Source organism: Equus przewalskii, chromosome 9 (assembly GCF_037783145.1).
Source record: "Equus przewalskii isolate Varuska chromosome 9, EquPr2, whole genome shotgun sequence".
Taxonomy (NCBI): Eukaryota; Metazoa; Chordata; class Mammalia; order Perissodactyla; family Equidae; genus Equus; species Equus przewalskii.
In genome coordinates, this window is record NC_091839.1 from 4,096,638 (window position 1) to 4,120,224 (window position 23,587).

Below are 23,587 nucleotides of genomic sequence, written 5' to 3' on the forward strand. Positions count from 1 at the left end.
GCTGAAATCTGGACGGAAACTGCATGGGTTCTATGAGTCAGCGTGGACAGTGTGGGTCTCTTAACAGTCCTGGGCCCTCTCGCTGACGCAGACACCATGCCAATGCTTGATAAATAGACGGCTGGGGCTGGGTCGTCGGCGTCTGATATGTATCTACTGGGATGAATTTAATTTTAAGATAACTGTTGACATTAACTTTTTTAAATTATGGTACGTTAAACGGGTTATTAGCAGCAATTTCCATCATGCCTTTAATAGAATATTGACTTTCTCAGTTTGGCTTAAGGAATGTTGTCTGGTTCAGAGGTTAATTGGCCTTTGTTGTGGGTTATGGGGTTGTGTTTCTGGTTCAGAATCTTTATTTTGGAAGAACATTTTGTCCATTTACATATTGCATTTAAGAATGTCGACAGAAATAACGAAGTAACTCTTTGCTTTAAGTTTATTTGGTGTCAATTAAATTTCAGGATCCCTTTCACTTATTTGCATATGGTTAATGTCATCTGAAGTATTTAAAATGGTTGCTTCACTTTTAAACTGTTTGGAATAAAAGTTCTCTGATTTTAATTATAGATTAATTTTCCTAAAGAATACTTTAAAATCTATGTTAAAAATTATTATTGTTTTTTTCTGGTTTTGAAATCCAGTTCCTTTTTTTCAGAGACAAAAGACTCTGTCCTGAGCGACACCATATTAATCCAGAAACAGACGCGCCAAGGAAACTGTCCAACCAAGCTGTGCCGGGGTTTGGGTGTATTAAAGTAAGTTCTCTTAAAGATCCTTCTGTTGAGTGATTAATGTTCATTTTAATGAATGATACTTCATTTTTTAAGCAACAGAATTTTAGTAGAAGATAATTGTGACAGTATTAATGTAGCACCATTAATCTGACAATAGTCATGGCTCCTTATAAGGTGCCTTATTTCAGGGCCCCAGTTTGTGTAGAAAACCAAGATCAAATTGGGGAAATGGATGAATGCCTTCAACAGTTTAGGGATTTTTTTTTTTTCTTTTGAGGAAGATTAGCCTGAGCTAACTGCTGCCAATCCTCTTCTTTTTGCTGAGGAAGACTGGCCCTGAGCTAACATCCATCCCCATCTTCCTCATCCTTATACGTGGGGCGCCTACCACAGCATGGTGTGCCAAGCAGTGCCATGTCCGCACCCGGGATCCAAACCGGCGAACCCCGGGCCGCCAAGAAGTGGAACGTGCGCACTTAACTGCTGCACCACCAGGCCGGCCCCCTGTTTAGGGATTTTTGAGTTATATTTTCAGAAAGAAAGTGGTTTCTATTTGGGGACTATTAAAAATAGTGCAGTGATAATATGAATCTTTGCAGAATAGCCATGATATTCCTTTAAGGAAAATTCTGAGATGCAGATAGAATTGCTGAGTTAAGAGCGTCACTTGCTTTTGAATCCTTTTTGTTACTTTCTTCCTTGCTTTTTGAGTTGCTTGTTCTCCTTTCCACCTTCCCTTTGCCTTAAGGCGTGTCTGTTGTGTTCATTCCTGCTCGTGCTCCTTCTTGGGAGGCTGCGGTGTCCTCGTTTCCTGGGGCTCCTGTGACCAGTACCACAGATGGAGGAGGGCCTTGAAACAGCATGCGTTTATTCTTTCACACTGTTGGAGGCCGGAGGTCTGAATCAAGGTGTCGGCAGGGCCGTGCTCTGTGCCCGTTGCGGCTTCCGTGGGCTGCGGGCGCTCCTTGGGGTGTCTTAGCTTGCAGCCCGTCACTCCAGTCTCTGTCCCCAACTTCGCTTCGCCGCCTCCTCTTCTGTGTCTCTTGTAAAGGACACTTGTCTCTGGCCGTAGGGCCCTCCCCCATAACCCAGAGCAGTCTGCTCATCTGGAGATGCTTAATGACATCTGCAAAGATCTTTTTTCCAAATGAGGTCACTGTCGCAGGTTCTGGGAGTTAGCGCGTGGACACATTTCGGGGGAGGCTGCCATTCGACCCATGACAGTTTTCATTACTGAAATGATTGTTTTCTTTAATTTCTAATTCTTTCCCGAGTTCTGATGCCTCATTTTTAAGTTTTTCTAATTCTGCTTTATGTTGTTTTTTTATATCATATATCATGTTCTTAACAAGCTAAAAGGCTGCTTATCTTGAAAGTGAAGGTTACGGCTTTGATCCGTTTGATGGGCGCATCTTTCTGGCGGCTCTCATCGTCTCTGGGGACTCTTGTTCTTTTCCTTATTCTCTTTTTTTATCATTATAGCTTAATATGGGATTTGGCCGTGATACTTTGCTATTGCTCGGTTTTAGATAAAATCTATTTTCCTTCAATTTTAGAAGGAGTTGTGGGTCAGGATAACTTTTCTGATTGACAGAGTTCCCATTTCCATTGTTTTCAGTCTGTACCAAAAAATACGGAGACAGTTTCTGAGATTTTCGAGATTTCCTGGCTGTGTTCCCCTCCCCTACTCGTTTCCGGCCCTTCTCTTCCTTCACCTCTGTTGTCCCTGCATGAACGGTCTCCAGGTTTCATGGGGCCCAGCCGTCACCACTGCTGGAGTGGATGGAGGCCTTCCCGCACTTGGCGCTCTTGTCACGCTGGCCCGCCATGCTCTCGCTGAAGGCCGGTGGCCTCTTGTGGGCTCTCTTGTTCTTACCCCTCAGATGCGCCCTTGCCTCCCTCTCTTGCTTCCCGCACAGACCACGAGACATGCGGGTCTGTGATGTGGATGCGTTTGGCTCATCTGCTTTTTTGTTGTTGTTTCAATTAATAGATTTTATTTACTTATTTGTAATTTCTTTCTTTCTTTTGGTGAGGAAGATTAGCCCTGAGCTGACATCTGTGCCAGTCTTCCTCTCCTTTGTACTTGGATGCCCCACAGCATGGCTGATGAGTGGTGTGGATCCGCACCCAGGATCCGAACCTGCGCACCTGGGCCATTGAAGCAGAGCACGCGGAAATTTAACCACTCAGCTACGGGGCTGGCCCCCCAGCTAATAGATTTTAGTTTTTAGAACAGTGTTAGGTTTATAGAAAAATTGAGCAGAAAATACAGAGACTTCCCATCAACCCCATCACACCCTTCTCCCCCAGTTTCCCCTGTTATTAACATCTCGCGTTAGTGTGGTGCGTGTTTGTCAATTGATGAGCCAACATTGATGCGTTATTATTAATTAAGGGGCATAGTTTACGTGAGGGGTCACTCTTGGTGGTGTACATTCTGCGAGTTTGCTAAATGTCTAAGGACACATATCTACCATTAAAGTATCATATGGAATAGTTTCACTGCCCTAGAGATCCCCTGTGCTCCACCTGGCCACCCCTCCCCTCTTCCCCAGAACCCCTAGCAATCACCAGCCTTTTTATTGTCTCCATAGTTTTGCCTTTTCCAGAACATCATATAGTTGGACTCACACAGGATGTAGGCTTTTCAGACGGGCTTCTTTCATTTACAGTATGCATTGAAATTCCTCCATTGCCTCGTGTGGTAATAGCTCTTTTCTTTTTATTGCTGAATATACCACAGTTTGTTTATCCATTCATCTATTGGAAGACATCTTGGTTGCTTCCAAATTTTGCCAATTATGAATAAAGCTACTATAAATATTGATGTGCAAATTTTTGTATGGACCAAAGTTTTCAGCTTGTTTGGGTAAATACCAAAGAGCGTGATTGCTTAGTAAGTAAGTAAGTAAGATTGTATTTTCTTTGTAAGAAACTGCCAAACTGTCTTCCAAAGTGGCCGTACCATTTTGCATTCCCACCAGCAATGAATGAGAGTTTGCTGTTGCCCCACATTCTTGTCAGCATTTGGTGTTGTCAGTGTTTGGATTTTAGCCATTCTAATAGGTGTGTAGTGGTGTCTCATTGTTTTAGTTTGCAATTCTGTGATGACATATGATGTTGACTGTCTTTTCTTATGCTTATTTGTCACCCGTATATCTTCTCTGGTGAGGTATCTGTTCAGGTTTTTTGCCCATTTTTTAATTGGGTGGTTTATTTTCTTATTGTTGAATTTTAGGAGTTCTTTGTATATTTTGAATAGCAGTCTTTATCAGGTATGTGTTTTGCAGAAATTTTCTCCTAGTCTGCAACTTGTCTTTTCATTCTTCTTTACAGTGTTGTTTGCAGAGTAGAAGTTTTTAATTGTAATAAAGTACACTTTTTGATTTTTTCTTTCATGGATCGTGTGGGTATTGTATCCAAAAAGTCTTTGCCAAACCCAAGGTCACCTAGATTTTCTCCTGTGTGCTCTTCCTCATCTGCCTTCGTTTTGGAGTCCCTGGGGATATTTTGTGAATTACTTTTATTGCAAGTCGTGTCCCTGGCTTTGCTGTCTCATTGCTCTGTCTGTCTTCCTGTGGGGATTCAGAGAAAGTCACACAATGTCACACTTCCCCACTGCCACCTTCCCAGAGGCCCTCCAGCCAGGCCTCTTCTTCTCTATCTGCTGTATTGAGGTATAATTTACATACAATAAATATCAATATTTTTAACTGTAAAGTTTTTTGAGTTTTGATAAATATATACAGTCATGTAACTATTACCACAGTCAAGATACAAACATTTCCATTCCCCCAGAAAGGTCTCTTTTGTCCCCTTGCTCTGCTCCCCTCTCCCTGGTAATCACTGATCTGCTTTCTGTCACTATAGTTTTGTTTATTAGAATTTCGTGTTAATGGGTATGTAGTCTTTTGAGTCTGGTTTCTATTACTTGCATGATGCTTTTGAGATTATCTATGTTGCTGTTTTTTATTGCTGAGTAGGATTCCCTTATATGGATGCACTATAATTTGTTCACAAGTTGATGGACTTTTGGCCTTCCAGTTTCTGGTTGCTATGAATATTTGTGCTCAAGTCTTTATGGACATACATTTTTATTTCTCTTTAGAAAGACCTAGGAGTGGAATTGCTGGGCCATACAGTAAGAGTATATTTATAAGAAACTGCCGAACAGTTTTCTAAAGTAGTTGTACCATTTTATGTTCTCACCAGCCCTGCATATGAGAATTCCAGTTGGTCCACATTCTCATCAGTTCTTGGTATTATCAGTCTTTAATTTTTGCCACTCTGTTGCATTGGCACCACCAGCTTATTTGCATTTCCCTGGTGGTAAAGAATCTTCAACATCTTTTCACTGCTTAATGGCCATGTCTTTCTCTTCTTTTATGAACTCATTGCCCATTTTTCATTTGGGTTTTCTTCTTGTTGAGTTTTAACAGTTCTTTATATATTCTGGATCTCCTTTGTCAGATATATTGCAAATATTTTCTCCCAGTTGAAAAGCAAAGTTTTTAACTTTGATGAAGTCTAGTTTATCACTTATTTATTTCACGTGCTATGCTTTTCATTCCATAAGAAATCTTTGCCTACCCTAAAGTCACAAAAATTACCCCCTGTGTTTTATTCTAGAAGCTTCATAGTTTTATATTTAGGTCTATGATCCATCTCAGATTAACTTTTGTGTGTCGTGTGGATAGGGGACGAGTTTTTTTCTTTATGGAACATCAGTTGCTGAAGCATAATTTATTATAAAGACCTTCTTTTCCCCCTAAATTGCATTGGCACCTTTGACATAAATCAGGAGACTATATATGTGAATTCTGAACTCTTTATTTTGTTCTTGGTCTATTTGTCTGTTTTTATACAGTACCACGCTGGCTTGATTACTGTAGCTGTGTAGTCTTTTTTTTTTTTTTAAGATTTTATTTTTCCTTTTTCTCCCCAAAGCCCCCCAGTACATAGTTGTGCATTTTTAGTTGTGGGTCCTTCTAGTTGTGGCATGTGGGACGCTGCCTCAGTGTGGCCTGGTGAGCAGTGCCATGTCCGCGCCCAGGACTCGAACTGGCAAAACCCTGGGCCGCCGAAGCGGAGCGCACGAACCCAACCACTCGGCCATGGGGCCAGTCCCTGTAGCTTTGTAGTCTTAAAAATTGATAGGTAAGTCCTCCAGCTTGGCCCGTCTTCTTCAGTATCCTTTGACTCCTCCTTTACAGACGTGTATACAATTTTAGCATCACCTGCCAGCTTCTACTCAGAAGCCTGCTGGGACTGTGGCTGGCGTTGCGCTGAGTCTGTAGATTAATATGAAGAATTGACATCTGAACTCTACTGAGGCTTCTAGTCCATTAACATGGTGTATCATTCCACTTGTCTCGGGCATCTTTAATTTCTCTAAGCAATGTGTTCTAATTTTCAGGAGAAGGATCTTGTACTTATTGTGTTAAATTTATCCCTAGTATTTCATGGTTTTGGATGCTATTGTTAATGTTATTTTCCTTTAAACTTGATTTTCTAATTGTTTTAGAAATTCAGTTGATTTTTGTAGCCTTACCTTGTATCCTGCAACCATCGCAAACTGAATTCATTACTTGCAGGGGTACGGGGGGAGTGGAATCAAAACAGGCAGGGTGGGTGGAAAGAAGGGACCTTGTCAGTGTGCCCAGGACCGAGAGGTTTCCTGGCACATGGGATGTTCAGTGCTGAAACCAGGAAAGCCCCAGACAGGCCAGGACGAGCTGGCCACCCAGTCCATGCCCTCCTCCTCCCATCAAGAGAGTCCAGTCCACAAGCTTCTTTTCGGCACCTCCCTCTGCCAACTTAATATGTCTTTGGATGTGCTAATGCCACGCAGAGGCCGCTGCCACAGACCCACGCCAGCTTGGGCCTGGCTTTTGTTCACGCCTGTGTGCTGAGGCCCCTTAGGCTGAACACAGAGCCTTTGAACTTGGGAAATATGGAGGAGAAGGAAACTCTGCCCCTTCTCCCTGTCATCCTAAAACAATACCAACAGCATTTTCGTCTATTGCCTCTTTTTAAAAATGTGTTTATTGATGTGTATGTTGTGCCTGCTCATCTCTTGTGACACTGTAGTGTCTTTCTCATCCTCTGTATCCCCTCATGTGCACTGTCTGCCATCACCCAGTGCGTGGTTGTCTGGAACGCCAGACCGCTGGGGCCTCTAGACCATGGGGGAGAAGGCTCCCCCGGGAGGAGACCGTCTGCCGGGCAGGGAGGATACTGGACTCCCACCTGAGATGGGGTGGGCCTGCGCAGCACCGGGGGCTCATTAAGGCAGCTTTCTCCACGGCACTGCAGAGTAGCTGGCTTGGGAACAGTGACAGACACGTCACCTGTCCTCTGTGGGCATGGTTAGCATTGGGCGTGGTTGGCAGTGGGCGTGGTCAGCAGTGGACAAGTGGGAAAAGAGATGCTTCCAGTGGTGACTATCCAGGAAGAGGATGAGATGCCTATGGTGAAGTAGTAAACGTGTGCTGGTGTAAGTGTGCCGGGCCGAGAGGGACCCTTTGGAAATTATAGGCAGGGAGAGACTCTGCAAGAAGGGGTTAACTGCTCTGAGTCCCAAATGATAAGAAGCATCCAGCTGTGGGAAGAACTGAGAAAGAATATTCCAGGCAGAGGAGCCAGCAAGTGCAAAGGCCCTGAGGTAGGAGTTAATGTGGTTGTGGAACAGGCCAAGGCTCATTCGCAATGAGAGTGGGAGAGAAGCACATAGTGAAGTTTAAGGGGACCACAGAGGAGGGCCAGTTCCAGGGTCAGCCCTGTGAGATCTGACCCCCTTTTGATCACAAAGGGGGACCTCAGCCATCTGCCTTGCCTCCGGCCAGCACTGCTGTCTCTGCCATGCCACAAGGTGGGCACTTCTCGGGCCTGGCATCTGCTCTGGGCATCCGGTGCTCCCACCTTGTGCAGAGCGTTTGCACCCTGCCTACGATGCCTCCGCCATACTCTTACCTGCACGCGTGCCTGCGGACAACCCCCACACGCCAGCACCCTGCACACCTGCCTGTGGGAGCTGCCGTCTTGACCGCCCACCAGCCGTGGCGCCTGTCCAGTCGCGGGCGGCCGAGGGCCTTCCTCTCTGTGTCCCTAGTGCCTCGTGCTCAGCAGGCTCATCATCAAACACTTCTTGTCACGTGAACAAAGGTCAGAAAGGGCTCGAGAGACGGGGACGCTAAGAAGGATTTTTATAGAGTGCAGTTAAAAAGTAAACAAAGATTCACAGAACTAAAAGTGAAGTGGTTTTCTTTCTTTGCTGAGGAAGATTTGCCGTGAGCTAACATCCGCTACCAATCTTCTTTCTGCATGTGAGCCACCGGCCGCAGCATGGCCACCGACAGGGAGTAGTGTAGGTCCAGGCCTGGGAACTGAACCCAGGCCACCAAAGTGGAGCACGCTGAACTTAACCACTAAGGCCACGGGGCTGGCCCTAAAAATGAAGTTTGAAAATAGTAAGGTTTATGGGGCCGGCCCAGTGGTGCAGAGATACGTTCGCACGTTCAGCTTCAGCGCCCCAGGGTTCACCAGTTCAGATCCCAGATGCGGACATGGCACCACTTGTCAAGCCATGCTGTGGTAGGCGTCCCACATAGAAAGTAGAGGAAGATGGGCATGGATGTTGGGTGAGGGCCAGTCTTCCTCAGCGAAAAAGAGGAGCACTGGCAGTAGTTAGCTCAGGGCTAATCTTCCTCAAAAAAAAATAAAATAAATAAAATAAAATAAATTGGCTGTCAGCTAAAGGAGAAGAAACAGCAAAAAGAGGAGGATTGGTGGCAGATGTTAGCTCAGGGCTAATCTTCCTCAAAAAAATAAATAAATAAATAAAATAGTAAGATTTACCAAAAAAATCCTCCATTAGATTTAAAGTGAAAGTAATTATTTGTGGGTGTGGTGAGGTTTTTATTTTATTTTGTTTTGTTTTGCTTTCTGGCCAGTTCCCTAGTTTATCTTTAAATCCCCTGTTTGTGTGTTGTGGGCTCGTGGTCAGGTGCTGGTTTCTGCGGTCACGGCCTTGGTTTTGACTGAGTTTATTTTCTGGATGTGTTTGCTGTGTGTTTCAGATAATACCCTTGTATATTTTGAATGCAACAAATTACTTTGGTCGTATCGTTGATAAACATGTGGATCTTTACGCAACTCTTAATGCTGAAATAAATGAGTATTTTGAGGATTCCAGTAATAAAACGACTGTTGAGAAGGTGGAGAAACTTGGATTATATGGATTAGCAGAAAAGACACTTTTTCACAGGTAAAATTGTGTGTTCATTTCATCTCTAAAAGTTGTGAAGGGTGAGGTAGCCTTAAATCGTGTTGAACCCCTGTCTTCACCTCTGTCCGTTGGACCCAGTTGCTCTCACTAAGCCTGGCTGCCTCCCAGGAGGTGGTGGCAGCGTCGTGTCCCGCACGCACCAGGCCCACTTCTGCACGTGAGACCCCTCTGAGCCCCGGCTCCTGAGCACAGAGCGTGGAGGACGGTGTGGCGTTTATACACCGACGTGGACTGAGCTGTCGCTGTGTGCCACATACACGTACATCTTTAACTCACTCCATTCTTAGAGAATTCCTGTGAAGTGGGTCTCACTCCCATTTTCCAGATAGGAGAACTGAGCCTGGTGAGGTGATGTCGCTGTGTCAGGGCAGCTGGGCACTCGGCCGCCCGTGCCTGCTCCCCCCCGCCCAGCTCGAATGCCGCCCCCTCCTCCTGGGGACGACCCAGACCGGGCCTCGGAAAGTTTAATATGCTCTGCGGATTTTTATTGTGTTGTCAGATAAAGGGATCTACTCTGTTCAGACGTACTAGGTGTTTTTTATACTTAGGCTTACTTTAATCCAGTAAAGCATCCGCTTATTTTTTCTCTGGTTTGGAGTGAAACCATACAGTTTAAGGGTCTTTTGGTAGGTTTTGGGTTTAGTGGGTGAGTTGAGGAGAAGGTTATTGTCATTTTAGAATCTCTGTGTTAAACTGACGCCACTACTTCCTCCAGGGTTCAGGTGCTGGAGAAAAGCCAAAAAGATGACACCTGGGCCCCCAACAACGTCCTCGTGAAGTTTATTGATGAGGGCAGGACTGCACTCGTCCCGAGGGAGCAGCTGCTGCGCCTCCCCGAGCGCTTCCACGCGCTGCCGCCCCAGGCGGTGGAGTTTATTGTTTGTAGAGTGAAGCCCGCTGACAACGAAATCGAATGGAATCCCAAGGTGAGTTCTTTGGGCTTTTTAAATTTTGTTGACTTTTACAATATATTTAAACCCAGAATATACACAGAATGGAGGTTTATTTGAATTTAGAGTACTGAGTTTAGGTAAAATGGTCCATGCTGCTGGGCAGTTAGGCTGCAGTCTGCTTGGGTCCCTGCTCTTGCAGGGGTGCCCTTACGGCCGCGGTGCACAGACCCAGCTCTGAGCCCTCGGAGAGGCGAGGGGTACCCTTGCCAGGACAGCTCACATCATTATCTTTAGTGCTCACGGACTTAGAATTGGCATAAAATATGTGTCATGATAAAATAAATTGGCTGTCAGCTAAAGGAGAAGAAACAGTGTAAGTACCTGCAGAAGTGGATCCCCGTGTCAAAGGGGGACATCGGTGACGACACTCTTTGCAGAGGCCAGGTCATCCCGCTGGAGTTGGGAGGATGGACAGGAGAGAGAGAGAGAGTCCAGACAAACTTCCACAGGAAGGGCTCTTCGGGATGGCAACTAGCATGTCATCACGTACAGGCATACCTCGTTTTGTCACACTCTGCTTTATTGCACTTCGCAGATATTTTGTTTTTTTACAAATTGAAGGTTTGTGGCAACCCTGCCTCGAGGGACTCTGCGATGCCATTTTTCCAGCAGCATTTCCTCATTCCGTGTCACATTTTGGTAATTCTCAGAATATTTTAAACCTTTTCATTAGTGTTATATCTGTTATGGTGACCTGTGGTCAGCGGTCTTGATGTTACTATTGTAATTGTTTGGGGCGCCATCAACCACACCTGTATAAGATGGTGAGCTTGATCCATAAATGCTGTGTGTGTTCTGACTGTTGCACTGACCGGCTGGCTGTCCCCCCGTCTCTCCCCGTCTCCCCGGGCCTCCCTGTTCCCTGAGACACAACAATATTGAAATTAGGCCGATCAGTAATCCTACAGTGGCCTCTAAGTGTTCAAGTGAAAAGAAGAATCAAACATCTTTCACTTTATGTCACGAGCTGGAAGTGATTAAGCTTAATGAGGAAGGCAGGTCAAAAGCCAGGCCTCTTGTGCCAGTTCTTGGAAATTAAAAGTGCTACTCCAGTGAACACATGAATGACAAGAAAGTGAAACAGGCTTATTGCTATATGCGGGAAGTTTTAGTGGTCTGGATAGAAGAGCAAACCAGCAACAACATTCCCTTAAGCCAAAGCCTGGTCCAGAGCAAGGCCCTGACTGTCTTCAATTCTGTGGAGGCTGAGAGAGGTGAGGGAGCTGCAGAAGAAAAGTCTGAAGCCAGCAGAGGTTGCTTCATGAGGTTTAAGGAAAGAAGCCCTCTCCATAACATAAAAGTGGAAGGGGAAGCAGCCAAGTGCTGATGGAGAAGCTGCAGTAAGTTCTCCAGAAGATCCAGCTAAGATTATTAATGAAGGTGCTACACTAAACAACAGATTTTCAATGTAGACAAAACAGCCTTATATTGGAAGAAGATGCCATCTAGGACTTTCATAGCTGGAGAGGAGAAGTCAGTGTCTGGCTTCAGAGCTTCAAAGGACAGGCTGACTCTTTAGGGGCTAATGCAGCTGGAGACTTTAAGTTGAAGCCAGTGCTCATTTACGATTCTGAAAGTCCCAGGGCCCTTAAGAATGATGCTAAATCTGCTCTGCCTGTGCTCTATAAATGGAACAGCAAAGCCTGGATGACAGCACATCTGTTTACAACATGGTTTACTGAATATGTTAAGCCCAATGTTGAGACCTATTGCTCAGGAAAAAAGATCCTTTCAAAATATTACTGCTCAGCAATAATGCACCTCGTCACCAAGAGCTCTGATGGAGATGCACAATGAGATTAATGTTGTTTTCATGCCTGCTAACACAACAGCCATTCTGCAGCCCATGGAACAAGGGCTTTCAAGTCTTGTTATTTAAGAAATACGTTTCATAAAACTGTAGCTGCTCTATAGTGGTTCCCCTCAGGGATCTGGGCAAAGTCCATTGAAAACCTTCTGGAAAGGATCCAACATTCTAGGTGCCAGTAAGAGCATTACTGATTCATAGGATGAGGTCAAAATATCAACATTAACAGGAGCTTGGAAGAAGTTGATTCCAGCCCTCGTGGATGACTTTGAGGGGCTCAAGACTTCAGTGGAGGAAGTAAATGCAGATGTGGTGGGAACAGTGAGAGAACTAGAATTAGAATGGAGCCTGAAGAGGTGACGGAATGGCTGCAATCTCATGATCAATGAGGAGTTGCTTCTTACGGATGAGCAAAGAAAGTGGTTTCTCGAGATGGAATCTATTCCTTGTGAAGACTGTCGAAATGACAACAAAGGATTTAGACCATCACATAAGCTCAGTTGATAAAGCAGCGGTAGGGTTTGAGAGGACTGACTCCAATTTGAAAGAAGCTCTATGGTGGGTAAAACGCTGTCACACAGCATCACATGCTACAGAGAAATCATCTGTGAAAGGAAGAGTCGATCGCTATGACAAACTTCACTGTTGTCTTATTTTAAGAAATTGCGACAGCCACCCCAACCTTCAGCACCCACCACCCTGATCAGCCAGCAGCCGTTGACACTGAGTCAAGACCCTCCACTAGCAAAACGATTATGACTCGCTGAAGGCTCAGATGATGGTTAGCATTTTTTAGTAATGAAGTATTTTTTAATTAAGGTATATACATTGTTTTTTTAGACATAATGCTACTGCACACTTACTAGACTACCGTAGAATGTAAACATAACTTATATATGCGCTGGGAAACCAAAAAAGTTCCTGTGACTCGCTGAACTGCAGTGTTGTTTTGTAGTAGTTTAGAACAGAACCCACAGTATCTCCGAGGTGAGCCTGTGGACTGGATAAGGCACTGAAGGTGAAGAAAACTATCTCTGCCAAGACATGGGGCACGGAAGAGTGGTGTGTGTGGGCTCACGTGGCTGTCCACGGGTGAGGGTAGAGGCTGGCCAGACAGTCCTGCTCATCATGGGAGCAGTGCGTCCTGTTCGTAGTGGTGCTCCTGATTCCTCGAAAGAAGGGTAAATTTTGTGTGATCTGATTGATAGGATATGAAATAAGCCATTATAGTTGGCAAAGTAAAATGAGTTTGGGTTATAAACAAGGTTAAACGTTACCCAGGAAATACACAGGTGAATGTTTCCACAATACAGGATGAATACACAGCCTTACTGTTGGGAGTTTAGTAAAAAGAGCCTTTATTAAATAGCAGTCTTTTTCCTTTGTGCAAAGTATTTAGCGAGTGTCCACTGTGTGCCAGTGCCATGTGGGTTCTGGGGATGTGGCCATTAGCCAGAAGGTCATGGTCCTCACCCTCAGGAAACATTCGATCTGTCAGGATGATTGACCACAAGTATTTCTTGAAGAGGAGTCTTCTGTAGAAATGGGGAAAGGTTCTCCTGTCTGTATTCTTCCAAATTAATTTACAAAGTTCAAGGGAGATGGAAATAATCTAATCACGATGAGCCATCTTCTGCTTTATTGGAGTTAAAACGTGCCTGAAAGACTGCTCAGACAGGTCTAACTGCTGTGGTCCTCCTTGAGAGGAAGAGCCACGCACTCAGGAGGGGGGACAGGAAGGAGGACCAGCGCCCCTCGGTGCCACTGTCACTGTGCAGAGCAGCTCCCTCACTTGGTTCCATCGCTGGAGCTACAGGAACACTTCCTCTTCACTCCTGTTGAGCTTCCAAAGGAATAAACATCCAGACTTTAAAGACAGCTTGACAGTTAACAGCGGAGTTGGCGGACACATGTCCACAGTGGGAGTGGGGGGACACGTCCACAGTGGGGAACGCGTGGGGTTAGGAGTCCAAAGGCGCTGACCTGTTCTTGAAACTCGCCCTGTGCCTCTGTCCTCGCTAAACTGCACTGTTACTCTTGTCCACTGGGGGCGTGGTGGCCTCCATGACCTACGTCATGGCGTGGTTGTGAGGTTCAAATGAAACGATGGAAAAATTTTTGCAGAACCGTATAGCATATGCTGAATAAGGGATTTTCTGAAAGCTTCAGATAAATTGCTGAAGTATTTCTTTCAGGTTACTCGGTACATTCATCATAAAATTATTGGAAAACTGCATGATGCAAAGGTGATAATGGCTTTGGGAAATACAGTTTGGATTGACCCAATGGTAAGTATGCAGTTTGCTTAAAAAGAAATCTGTGTTTGAATGGGCCCCTAAATTGTCCAAATTATTCCAACCTGTGTCTTGAAAAATTGCTTCACGTAAATGGAGGCTTGTTGGGGGCTCTGGGGCCGGGAGAGGTTTTTCACGTTATTTGGGTCATGAATTTGGTTGTGGGTTTACCCTGTAACCCAGCGCTCACGGGCGTGTGTGTGTAGTGACACTCTCACACGTACAACCATGACAGATGCTCCATGAAGCTGTCCTTCCTTCTGCGACAGTCTCTCCTATTTACATTTCTGTTCTGTTCCACTCTTCACTGCTGGTGGGTGCTCTTCCGGCGACCTCACAGGCTCCGTCCATCCCGGGGGGGGGGCCCTGGGTCAGTGACGGCCCTCAGCAGCACCGTGGTCCGTGTGTCTAGTTGTAAATGATCCTGAAGTCCGGGCACGTGATCTGTAATGTGGAGGATTCCAGTCCTCCGGCCTTCAAAGATGAGTAGTGTTCTGTCCAGGTTTCCACCTCCTTCATTCGCCAGCTATCTATTGAGAAGCCTCCTGTGTGCCAGGATGTGCACGGGGCACAGGCTTCCCTCCGTAAACAGACTGCTCCCTGTGGAGCTGACGAGGGGCATGAGGCCGGGACGTGGAATTAAGGGGCTCAGCGCCCCCTCTCTACTAGCACCCCAGAAACTCTTCAAGTCAAAGTTTTGCTCTGTTAGACTTAAGTCTTAATTATTATAATTATTTATAAGACTTAAAGGAACTCAGTTCATAACTGTTTGGCTGAAAGTTATTTTTGTAAGATTGGGAAAGCCTTAACACTTAAAAAGAGGTGTTTGGTTATAAGATTTAAGAGTAAGAGGAAAAAAATGATTTTTAGGAGCAAAGGGAGAGATCACCAATGCAGGTAAGTGAAGAGATTTGGGGTCTTAGCTGATGTTGTAATAGTCTGTATTGTGGTTCTTCTTTATCAGAGAAAAAATGGAAACTTTATTAAGCAGGGATTTTTGAAGCTACAGCTTAGACAGTGAAGCAAAAAGAGGAAACCCACCTCACAAGTAAGCTTTTGCAGCTCTAAAGTGGGTAGCCGTGGTGCACCAGAGCGGGGACAAACCCCACCCTTGCCACCTGCTCCACCCAGACAGCTCGGTCCCCAGTTTGAGTGGAGAGAGGCTCTTCCACCATTTCTAGATGGCAACACATTCCCAGTGTTCCCTTAGGAAGGTGCCCCAGCCAGTGCCAGCCTGGCCTGCCCTCCCCTGCCGTGGAAGGGACATCCAGGGCTGGGTCCGCACCTCCCGTCAACGGGAATCAGACTGTTGTAGATTTTCATGTTTTAGTTAATTTTACGTGAATTGAAATAGATGAGAATGTTTGGGTTGCAGAAAAGAGTAGTAGAGGAAACTGTCAGAATGCAGGATTTAGGGCCGTGGTGTAGGCCCTTTCTGGGCACCTAAGGACTCTGAGCCTTAGGATCCTCCTTGTTAAGAGAGGTAAAAATGCTCAAGTAAAAATCAGAAAGATCTAAGAATTTTGTGTGTGGTTACAGCATTACAGATTGGTCTCGTCTTGGGGTTTTATCCCAGGATTCAGTCTTGGCCGCCCCCCAGACCTGATCATATCTCCGCAGTGTGGGACTGGGCCCTGGAAGATGCTGATGGCACCTCAGTGATGAAACAGTCTGGACGCTGCAGTGGGAGGCCCTTGCACATTGCGCCATGTGCCCAAGTGCATCAGACGTTGCACAGTGGGCTGGAGAGGCCGTGGGTGAGGGTCCGTGATCCACGGAAAGTTCAAAGTGTGGGTCCTGCAAATGTTGTATTTTTTCTTTGCTTCTAGGTGCACATTACAAAGCTTTCCAATTTGAAAACTTCTGTTGTTGATTATAATGTTCGAGCTGAAATTTTGTCAATGGGAATGGGCGTTGATAATTCAGAACATATAGAACAACTGAAAAAATTATACGAAGGAGCCAAAATGCCAGCTTGTGAAGAAAGCCTGAGCCAAACCCTGTAAGTAGATTTTTATCTCCCTTTCGGAAGAGCTGTTTTGTGGAATTAGAACTCTCAAGTGTTACAGCCATCTTTTCTTGAAAGTGTAATAGTTTAATGAGTCTCCATGTTCCCATCGCTCGGCTTCAGTAATTACCAAGATTTGGGGAATCTTGTTTTATCTGAACCCCAAGCCACGCTTTTTATTGCAGCACACAGCCAGAAAGGTGCACACATCCTAAGTGTCGTTTGGTGGATGTTCTGAGCACAGCACCAGCAGAGCCACCTCCTGCTCCCTCTCCGAGGGCCGCCGCTCTCCCGACTCAGGAAAGCGTGGATGGCTCTGCCGTAGCCTGTACTTTGTTTGGTTGGAATCGCGCAGTGTGTCTGTTTCGTATCCAGCTTCTTCAGCTCAGCATTGTTGTGAAGTTCGTCCATATTTTGCATGTAGCTATAGATCATAAATTCTCATCACTGCATAATATTCCGTGCTATGAATTTACCATCATTTATTTACCCATGCTGCTGTGGATGGGAGAAATTTCCAGTTCTGGGCTGCTTCAAGTGGCACTTTAAACATTCTCCTACATGGGTTTTGGTGCATTCATGGGTGTACTTCTGACGGAATGGAATTGCTGAGTCATAATTAGAGCTACTGCCCATCAGTGTTCCAAATGGGTTGTGCCAGTTTGCCCTTCCACAAGCAGTATGCAAGGCTGTGAAAGTGCCCTGGCATGCTCCGGAGGGGAGGATGGACACGGCGTGTGTGTCCACCAGAGGACTCATATCGAGAACCCCTCCAGTCAGGAGGAAAACTGCAGATACCCAGTAGAAACCTGGGGAGAAGATTTGTACTGACACTTCACACTGTCCAGTTAATTACTTGTCCAATAATTAATATATGACAAGGTGCTCGAGCTCATTAGTCATCAGGGAAATGTGAATTAAAACCACAGTGCAATACCATTTCATGCCCACCAGAGACGGGAGAAAGAAAACACCACTGTTGGCGAGGAGGTGGAGCCACGTAAGGCCTTTATAAACTCGACTAGATGCTGTTAGTACATCTAACAAAATTAACAGTCATTTCTTAAGTTGCATGTATTTGATTATTAAAATATACATAGCAAAATTCCTCATTTTTTTCAAGTTGTGGTTAAAATATGGATAAAATCTGTCATTACAATGTTTTTGAGTATACACTTCAGTGGCAGTAAGGACACTCACAGTGTCCTATAACCACCACCACTATACACCTCCAGAACTTAGCACCATCCCCAACAGAAACTCTGTGCCCATTAAACAATGTGGGTTACCTATTAGTTTCCGTCTTCTGGGTACCTCGTATAAGTAGAATTATACAATATTTGTCCTTTTGTGTGTGGCTTATTTCACCTAGCATAATGTTTTCAGGGTGTACCCATGTTGTAGCATGTGTCAGCATTGTCAACCTTAAGAAGGTTGGCAATATTTCAGTGTGTGGATATACCACATTTTGTCTCTCCGTTCATCTGTCAGTGGACACGTGGCCATCGGGAAGAGTGCTGCTCTGGACACCGGTGTGTAAATGGCTCCCCATGTCCCTTCTTTCAGTTCTCTTGGGCGTACACCCAGAAGCGGAATTGCCGGGTCATGTGGTAATTCCGTGTTTAACTGTTTGACCTGCCAAACTGTTTTCCGCAGCCACTGCACCATTTTACACTCCCACCAGCAGTGCACAGAGGATCCCATTTTCTCCACATCCTTGCCTAGAAATCAGCCTGAGGTGACGCTGGGGTCTTCTCAGGACGTTTCTGAGCATGCATCTTGCCTGGCGTGCACGTGGCTTCCTAACCCCTGCTGGTACTCTTTTTGAATGCCCTAGTTCCCCGAGAGGTTCCCCCAGCTTCCCCGGGGCCTCAGCAGGGCTGTGGGGTGTCTCCTGGCCTGCTGCCTGCCCCCAGGTGGCCGTGGGTTTGCAGTCGCCTTTTCCAGGTAGTGCTCACGCTGTGCTGCCTGAGTTCCAAGTTTTGTGGGACAGACGAGCATCTTGCATGGGTCCCTCAGCTGTCCCCCGACAGGTTAGGATGGACTTCACAGGGATTTGCCGATAGTCTTCTCTGCCCTCTCTGCCTTGAGGGGGACAGGAATCAGGCTGCTGCCTGCCCAAGACCCCAAGCCAAGGGGGGCACAGGTGAGTGACACCCCAGAACCTTCCTCTGCTTCCGAGCTGCCTTTTTCTTGCCTGGGCATTTGCCTGGTTGCTGTCCACCTTTGACTCTTTTCCAGGGATCCTGCACAGCAGGTTCAGACAGCTTCTGCTGGTTCCTTCAGTGTTTCTGTGGGGACACGGGAGCTCAGAGCCTCCTCCTCTGCCATTTTGCCCTACATGTGTCTTGGTAGCAAGATGCTGGGCTGTTTCTCCAGTTTAACTTTATGTCGGTTGATCTAATCAACAGATAAATAGTTTTAACTAAAGTTGCCATTAGGTGAAGTTGATGTTTTAAAATTCACTTACTCGGTAAATATCTGTTGATATTGATATTAAATATCTACTGGGGATGCAGTAGTGTACAAAATGGATGAAGGACCATCTCACATTTTAGTGGAGACAGACAATAAACAAACAAGTTACAAAAATACATGGTGGGCCTGCTGGTGGTCTGAGAGATGGAGCGCATTAATGCAGAAAGGAAGACAGGGTGGCCTTGGAGCTGCAAAGGTGAGGCATGAGCAGAGACACAAGAGGGGAGGCCTGACCCAGGCCTAAATCTGGGAGCAGACTCCTGCCAGCAGAGGGAAGGCCTGGTGGCTCCTTGGTTCCAGGAACAGGGGGGAAGGTACAGCGACGAGAGCAGCAAATGAGGGGGAACTTGGCTGCAGAGGTCGGAGCAGCCTGGGGCCAGGTGTCATTGGACCCTGGGGCCATCGCAAGGATTGGGCTCCCACGCTAAGGGGGTGGGGCCACAGGAGGGTTTGGAGCAGGGGAATGACTCAGGAAAAGGTTCTTGGCTGCTGTGTTGAGAACAGGCTGGGGGGACAGAGGCTGTGCCAGGCATTCGGGACGGACTGACATGGCTTGCACTAGCGAGCTTTTGTGCAAGTGGTGAGCGATAGCTGGTTTCTGACTCTGTTTGTAGTGAGGGCGTGGTCTCGTGGTGCCTGTCGGCACATGCTGGGTATTGGAAGCCGGGATCCTGGATGAGAGCCCTGAAGGAGGGAGGGTCGAAAGCCTGAGCCTTGGGCTCAATGGGGGGCTGTGGGGACAGTGGAGAGGAGCCTGAGGGGGCGCGGCTGCAGTGCAGAGGGCAGCCTGGGAGAAGGGCAACCCAGGACGGCGGGGAGCGTGGCGTTGCACAGAGCAGGAGCCATGAGTGGGGCCAGTGCAGTCAAGGGGCCCAGGGAAGGAGGACTGAGAACTGACTAGTGCTGTGATCATTGGTGACCTTGAGAGATTCCTAAATTACTGCCGAAAGTAGGGGAATTTCAAAGAACGTGGCAAAAACCAAGATGTAGTCTGAATGTTTTAGTTTTCTCTTAATAAAATTGGGTACCTTTGGGATTGGGATACATGTTGGTTTTTACACACTTTCAGGAAACAAAGTTTCCTCCATATTTACTTATAAGATATTCTTTTAAAAATGAAGATGTTGTTACAGTTTGGTAGGTTTAATCAAAACAAAGATTGATCACTTACGTGAAACACGGTAACTGCTGTTGAGCCCCAGGTCTGTGCAAAGCTCTCTGCTCAGTCCCTCTGCACATGTGGCGTTGTGGTTGTGCAGGAGTATGGCACACCTGTGGTCATCAGCACAAGGTGGAGAGAAGCGCAGGGGACCATGAGAGTCCACAGCGGGAGTCTGCCTGGCAGAGACCCCATTCAGGAGGCGGGTCGGGAAGCTGTGGTGGTAGTCTGGATCAGAAGCGAGGAGAATGGCACCATTCCGTAGAGGTCGGGAAGGACGACAGATTCTGGGGACTGGAAAGACCTGGAAGCCATTGGACGTAGTGACTGACAGACGTCAGGGAGCGTGATCCAGTGACGCTGCGCCCCCGTGACGGGGAGGATGTGGCGTGGTTGACAGTCACAGGATGTTTCCCAGAGAGCTCGTTGGAGAAGAGGAGGTTGTGAGTTGGTTTGGGACATGTTAGTGTAAGGTGATTGAAGGTGCAAGCCTGGAGCTCAGGAGAGTCGGGGAGGCTCCGGTCTGCTGGGGTCCGAGGAGAGTCAGAGGTGGGTGCGTGTGTGAGGAGGAAGGAACAGAACCCCAGCAGCTGAGGGTCTGGTGAAGCAAGTCAGAGCCGTGGTGGAGGGAGGGGGTGGGCGGTGAGGCTGGTGCTGCACGGAGCTGAGGAGGACGAGGCCTGGGGAGGGGTCCCTGCCGGGTGGTTGGAACATGGGACGCCGCCCTCCACCATTTGGGGGGTGCTGTGCCACGCAGGCTTCATGCGTGTCTATCGGAAGTCCCCTCAGAGAGCCCCGTGCACACCCCGTGCCCCATGGGTGTGTGTGTATGTGTGTTCATATAGCTTTGCTCCTTTGGGCTTGAATTCTCTCTAAAAGGATGCACAAAAAGTGAATTACGTGGTCACCCGCGAGAAAGGAAATCGAGTGGCTGGGGAACAGGAGTGAGAGGAAGATTTTTCACTGTGTAGACCTTTTTATTTACTTTAAAATATTAAACCACATGAATGTGGTTACCTCCTCAAAAAAACAAAAGAAAAACACAATTTAAATGATATGAAGTAATCTCTCATTATTAAGTTCAACAAAACAAGGGGCAGAAAGTGAACTTGGTAGGTTCTCGTGTGTTGAGATGCGTGTGCGTGTGTTTTAGATAGAAAGATACAGACGGCAGGCTTTGCTCTTTTATGCAAGAATGTTTCTAGAAGCAGACCCAAACTGGCAAGAGGGTGTGTCTGGGAAGAGGGATGGAGGAACTGGGGCGGGGGGAGGGCAGGAGGGGGCTGTTGCTTCCCGCCCTTTTATCCCCTTTGAAGTGGGTAGTGGTGTACATTATTCTCAAAGTTAAATGACTTAAAGGAGACTTATTTTGGTAAACGAGTGACTGCACTTCTCTGATAATGCGCCTCGATCCCCTGCTCTGTGTCTGGTGCCAGGGCCGCTGCAGCGAGCAGAGCGGCTGCGCTGCGTGTCACCTGTGCGTGAGCCGGGAGCTGTGTGCGCTGTGGCTCGTGGTGGGAAGCACTGCACGGGCGTTTGTTGCCACCTGCCCTTCTCGCTGGGATGCCCTGTAGAGCCAGGTTTTGCCTGTCCGTCTCGGGGTTGACCTCTGCCGTTTCTCTCCAGGACGCCTTCATCAGCAGAAGATGCCGCTCGGCAGCACGCACGGCAAGGGGACAGGGGCTCAGAAAGAGGTGCGGCCTGCGAGGCAAATTCAGCAGACCAGAAGCATGGTGGGTTGTTTAAAAGATGGGTAACTTCAAATCACTCATGCTGGGGAATTTTCTACTGTTTAGGCTTTCCACTTTTAGATGAATTATAGAAGTGACATAAACTGATATTACCTAACTTCCTATTTTTGCAGTTCAGCTTCCAATGGGTTTTTTGGTAACTTTTCCTTTTTGTTATTTGAGATATAATGTTCATGCAGTAAAGTGCACAGATCTTAAGTGTACAGCTCGTCAGAATCTTCTACAAATGTGTGTGTCCATTAACCACACTCAAGTCAAGCTATTGAACGTTTCCAGAACCCCAGTGGTCTCCTTCATGTACCTCCCCAACTATAACCCTTTTCATTAACCACTGCTCTGACTTGCGTCACTATTAGTTTTGCTGAATTAGAGATACGTAGTACACATTCTTGTGGCATCTTTCACTCAGCATTGCGAAATTCGTCCCGGTTATTGCAAGTAGTGGTGTGCGTTTTTATTGCTGACTTGTACTCCATGGTGTGAATATACCACAGTTTATTTATCTGTTCGCCTGTTGATAGATGTGGAGGTTTGCAGTTTTTGACTGTTGGTATTAAAAGCTGCTCTAAACATTCTTGCTCAAGTCTTCACTTTCAAATGTTTTAGATTGAGTTTAAATTGCGTTGTTTTAGAAAATATGTTCAGCAGCGGTTCCCTGTGTATGTTGCTACCTCTCCAGAAGTCGTCTGAGTGGGGTCCTAGCCGGTTAAGATGGCAGCAGAGCAGCGTCAGCATTTCTATCCTCTGGCCACTGATTGTAACACAGTTCTTTACAGAGAGTAATTTTACTTTCCTGATTAACTGTAATGTTTGTCAAAGCCTGTTTTTACTAGTTTTACTAAGTGACATGCATTTAAATTTTTTCTAATTATTCTTTGCAGTTGGATGCTTGGGTTACTGTGAAATTTATACTCTTAGTGAGTAGTTCCTCAGCTAAAAGTTGCATAAAGTACAAAAAAGTACGTACATGTACCTACATTATGGAGTTACATATAAATAACCTGTAGGAAAATGTGATTTCTTGTACAGACGCTTTACCTGAAGACACTGGAGGTGCTCCCATTAACAAAACTACAGGGCCTCTGCAGAGGTATGTCCGTCCACTGTTGGAGTGTTTTCCTTCCTTACCTGGGGAATGAATAGTGATGACTCTGTGTAAGCTGCCTTCTTTTCTTCTAGCTTCCACCCACAAATAAAGTGGTTCCAAAAAGACGATGTGGTCATATTAAAGATACGACTAAGGAATGTAAAAGATTGCAAATGCAAATATTTCAGAAATAGAGTTGTGTTCAGGTAGGTTTATGTGTATCTTAAATAAAATATAAATAATTTCTAACATTTTAAGAGGCTGACGTTCTTTCTTTTTGTAAACCTAGTGCCTGGGTGGGAGAGAAATTTTACTTGGCTGATATGGAGCTGCAGGCCAACATCATAAAAGATGATTGCAAATGCATGATCCAAAATGATGAACCTGTCATCACTCTTGCAAAGGCGAGACGGGAGTCGTGGTGTCGCTTACTCAAACAGCGGGTGAGTCGGCACGAACTGATGCTCAGCTCGCACCCTCAGTCTGTTTTATTCTCTCACCTAATGTGAACTGTTGTGTCGAACAGAATCCGAATGTGGCTTTTGACTTTGATCACTGGGAAGAATGTGAAGAGGATAGCCACTTCTCCAGGGGTAAGACCGGTGCTCCCACTCCCTGGGGAGCTGTGGGTCCTGGCTGCCGTGGGGCGGGCGTGACCTCGGGCGGCGGCCTCTGTGGAAATGGCTCGTCACGTAGAGCCCTTAGGAATTAGTCCTCTCCTTGTGGCTGATCTTGGTGCAAAACGTTCTGGTTTGAGGATGTATCAACTCTTGGTTATAAACATATTTTCTTATAACACTTTTACAGCTATTTTTCCTAGGAGAGTAATGTATTTACAAGCAGGCACATTTTACTTGCTTTATTTCTTGCCTCAAATAATGAAAATAGAAAATAAGTCATAAAATCGAGGGACTAGAACTCAAGGGACTTTTTCTTCATTGACCAAAATAACGGGGGGAAAAAAGATTTGCTAATTCGTCGATAGTTAACATATTTTTTTATAATTTCTAACTCTTTTAG

The 23,587-nt window shown here is 46.2% G+C and overlaps 1 protein-coding gene across 4 annotated transcripts in view; it reads left to right on the forward strand.

The window, feature by feature from the left end:
* TDRD12 (tudor domain containing 12) overlaps window positions 1–23,587 on the forward strand; it is an 86,254-nt gene that overhangs the window by 60,477 nt on the left and 2,190 nt on the right. For all 4 annotated transcript variants that reach the window (XM_070557336.1, XM_070557337.1, XM_070557338.1 and 1 more), the window contains 10 exons: window positions 662–761; window positions 8,822–9,009; window positions 9,746–9,956; window positions 13,986–14,078; window positions 15,914–16,086; window positions 21,356–21,462; window positions 22,510–22,570; window positions 22,660–22,773; window positions 22,857–23,010; window positions 23,094–23,160. In XM_070557336.1, coding sequence (XP_070413437.1) covers window positions 662–761; window positions 8,822–9,009; window positions 9,746–9,956; window positions 13,986–14,078; window positions 15,914–16,086; window positions 21,356–21,462; window positions 22,510–22,570; window positions 22,660–22,773; window positions 22,857–23,010; window positions 23,094–23,160 — 1,268 coding nt within the window. The remainder of the gene's footprint in view (window positions 1–661; window positions 762–8,821; window positions 9,010–9,745; window positions 9,957–13,985; window positions 14,079–15,913; window positions 16,087–21,355; window positions 21,463–22,509; window positions 22,571–22,659; window positions 22,774–22,856; window positions 23,011–23,093; window positions 23,161–23,587) is intronic.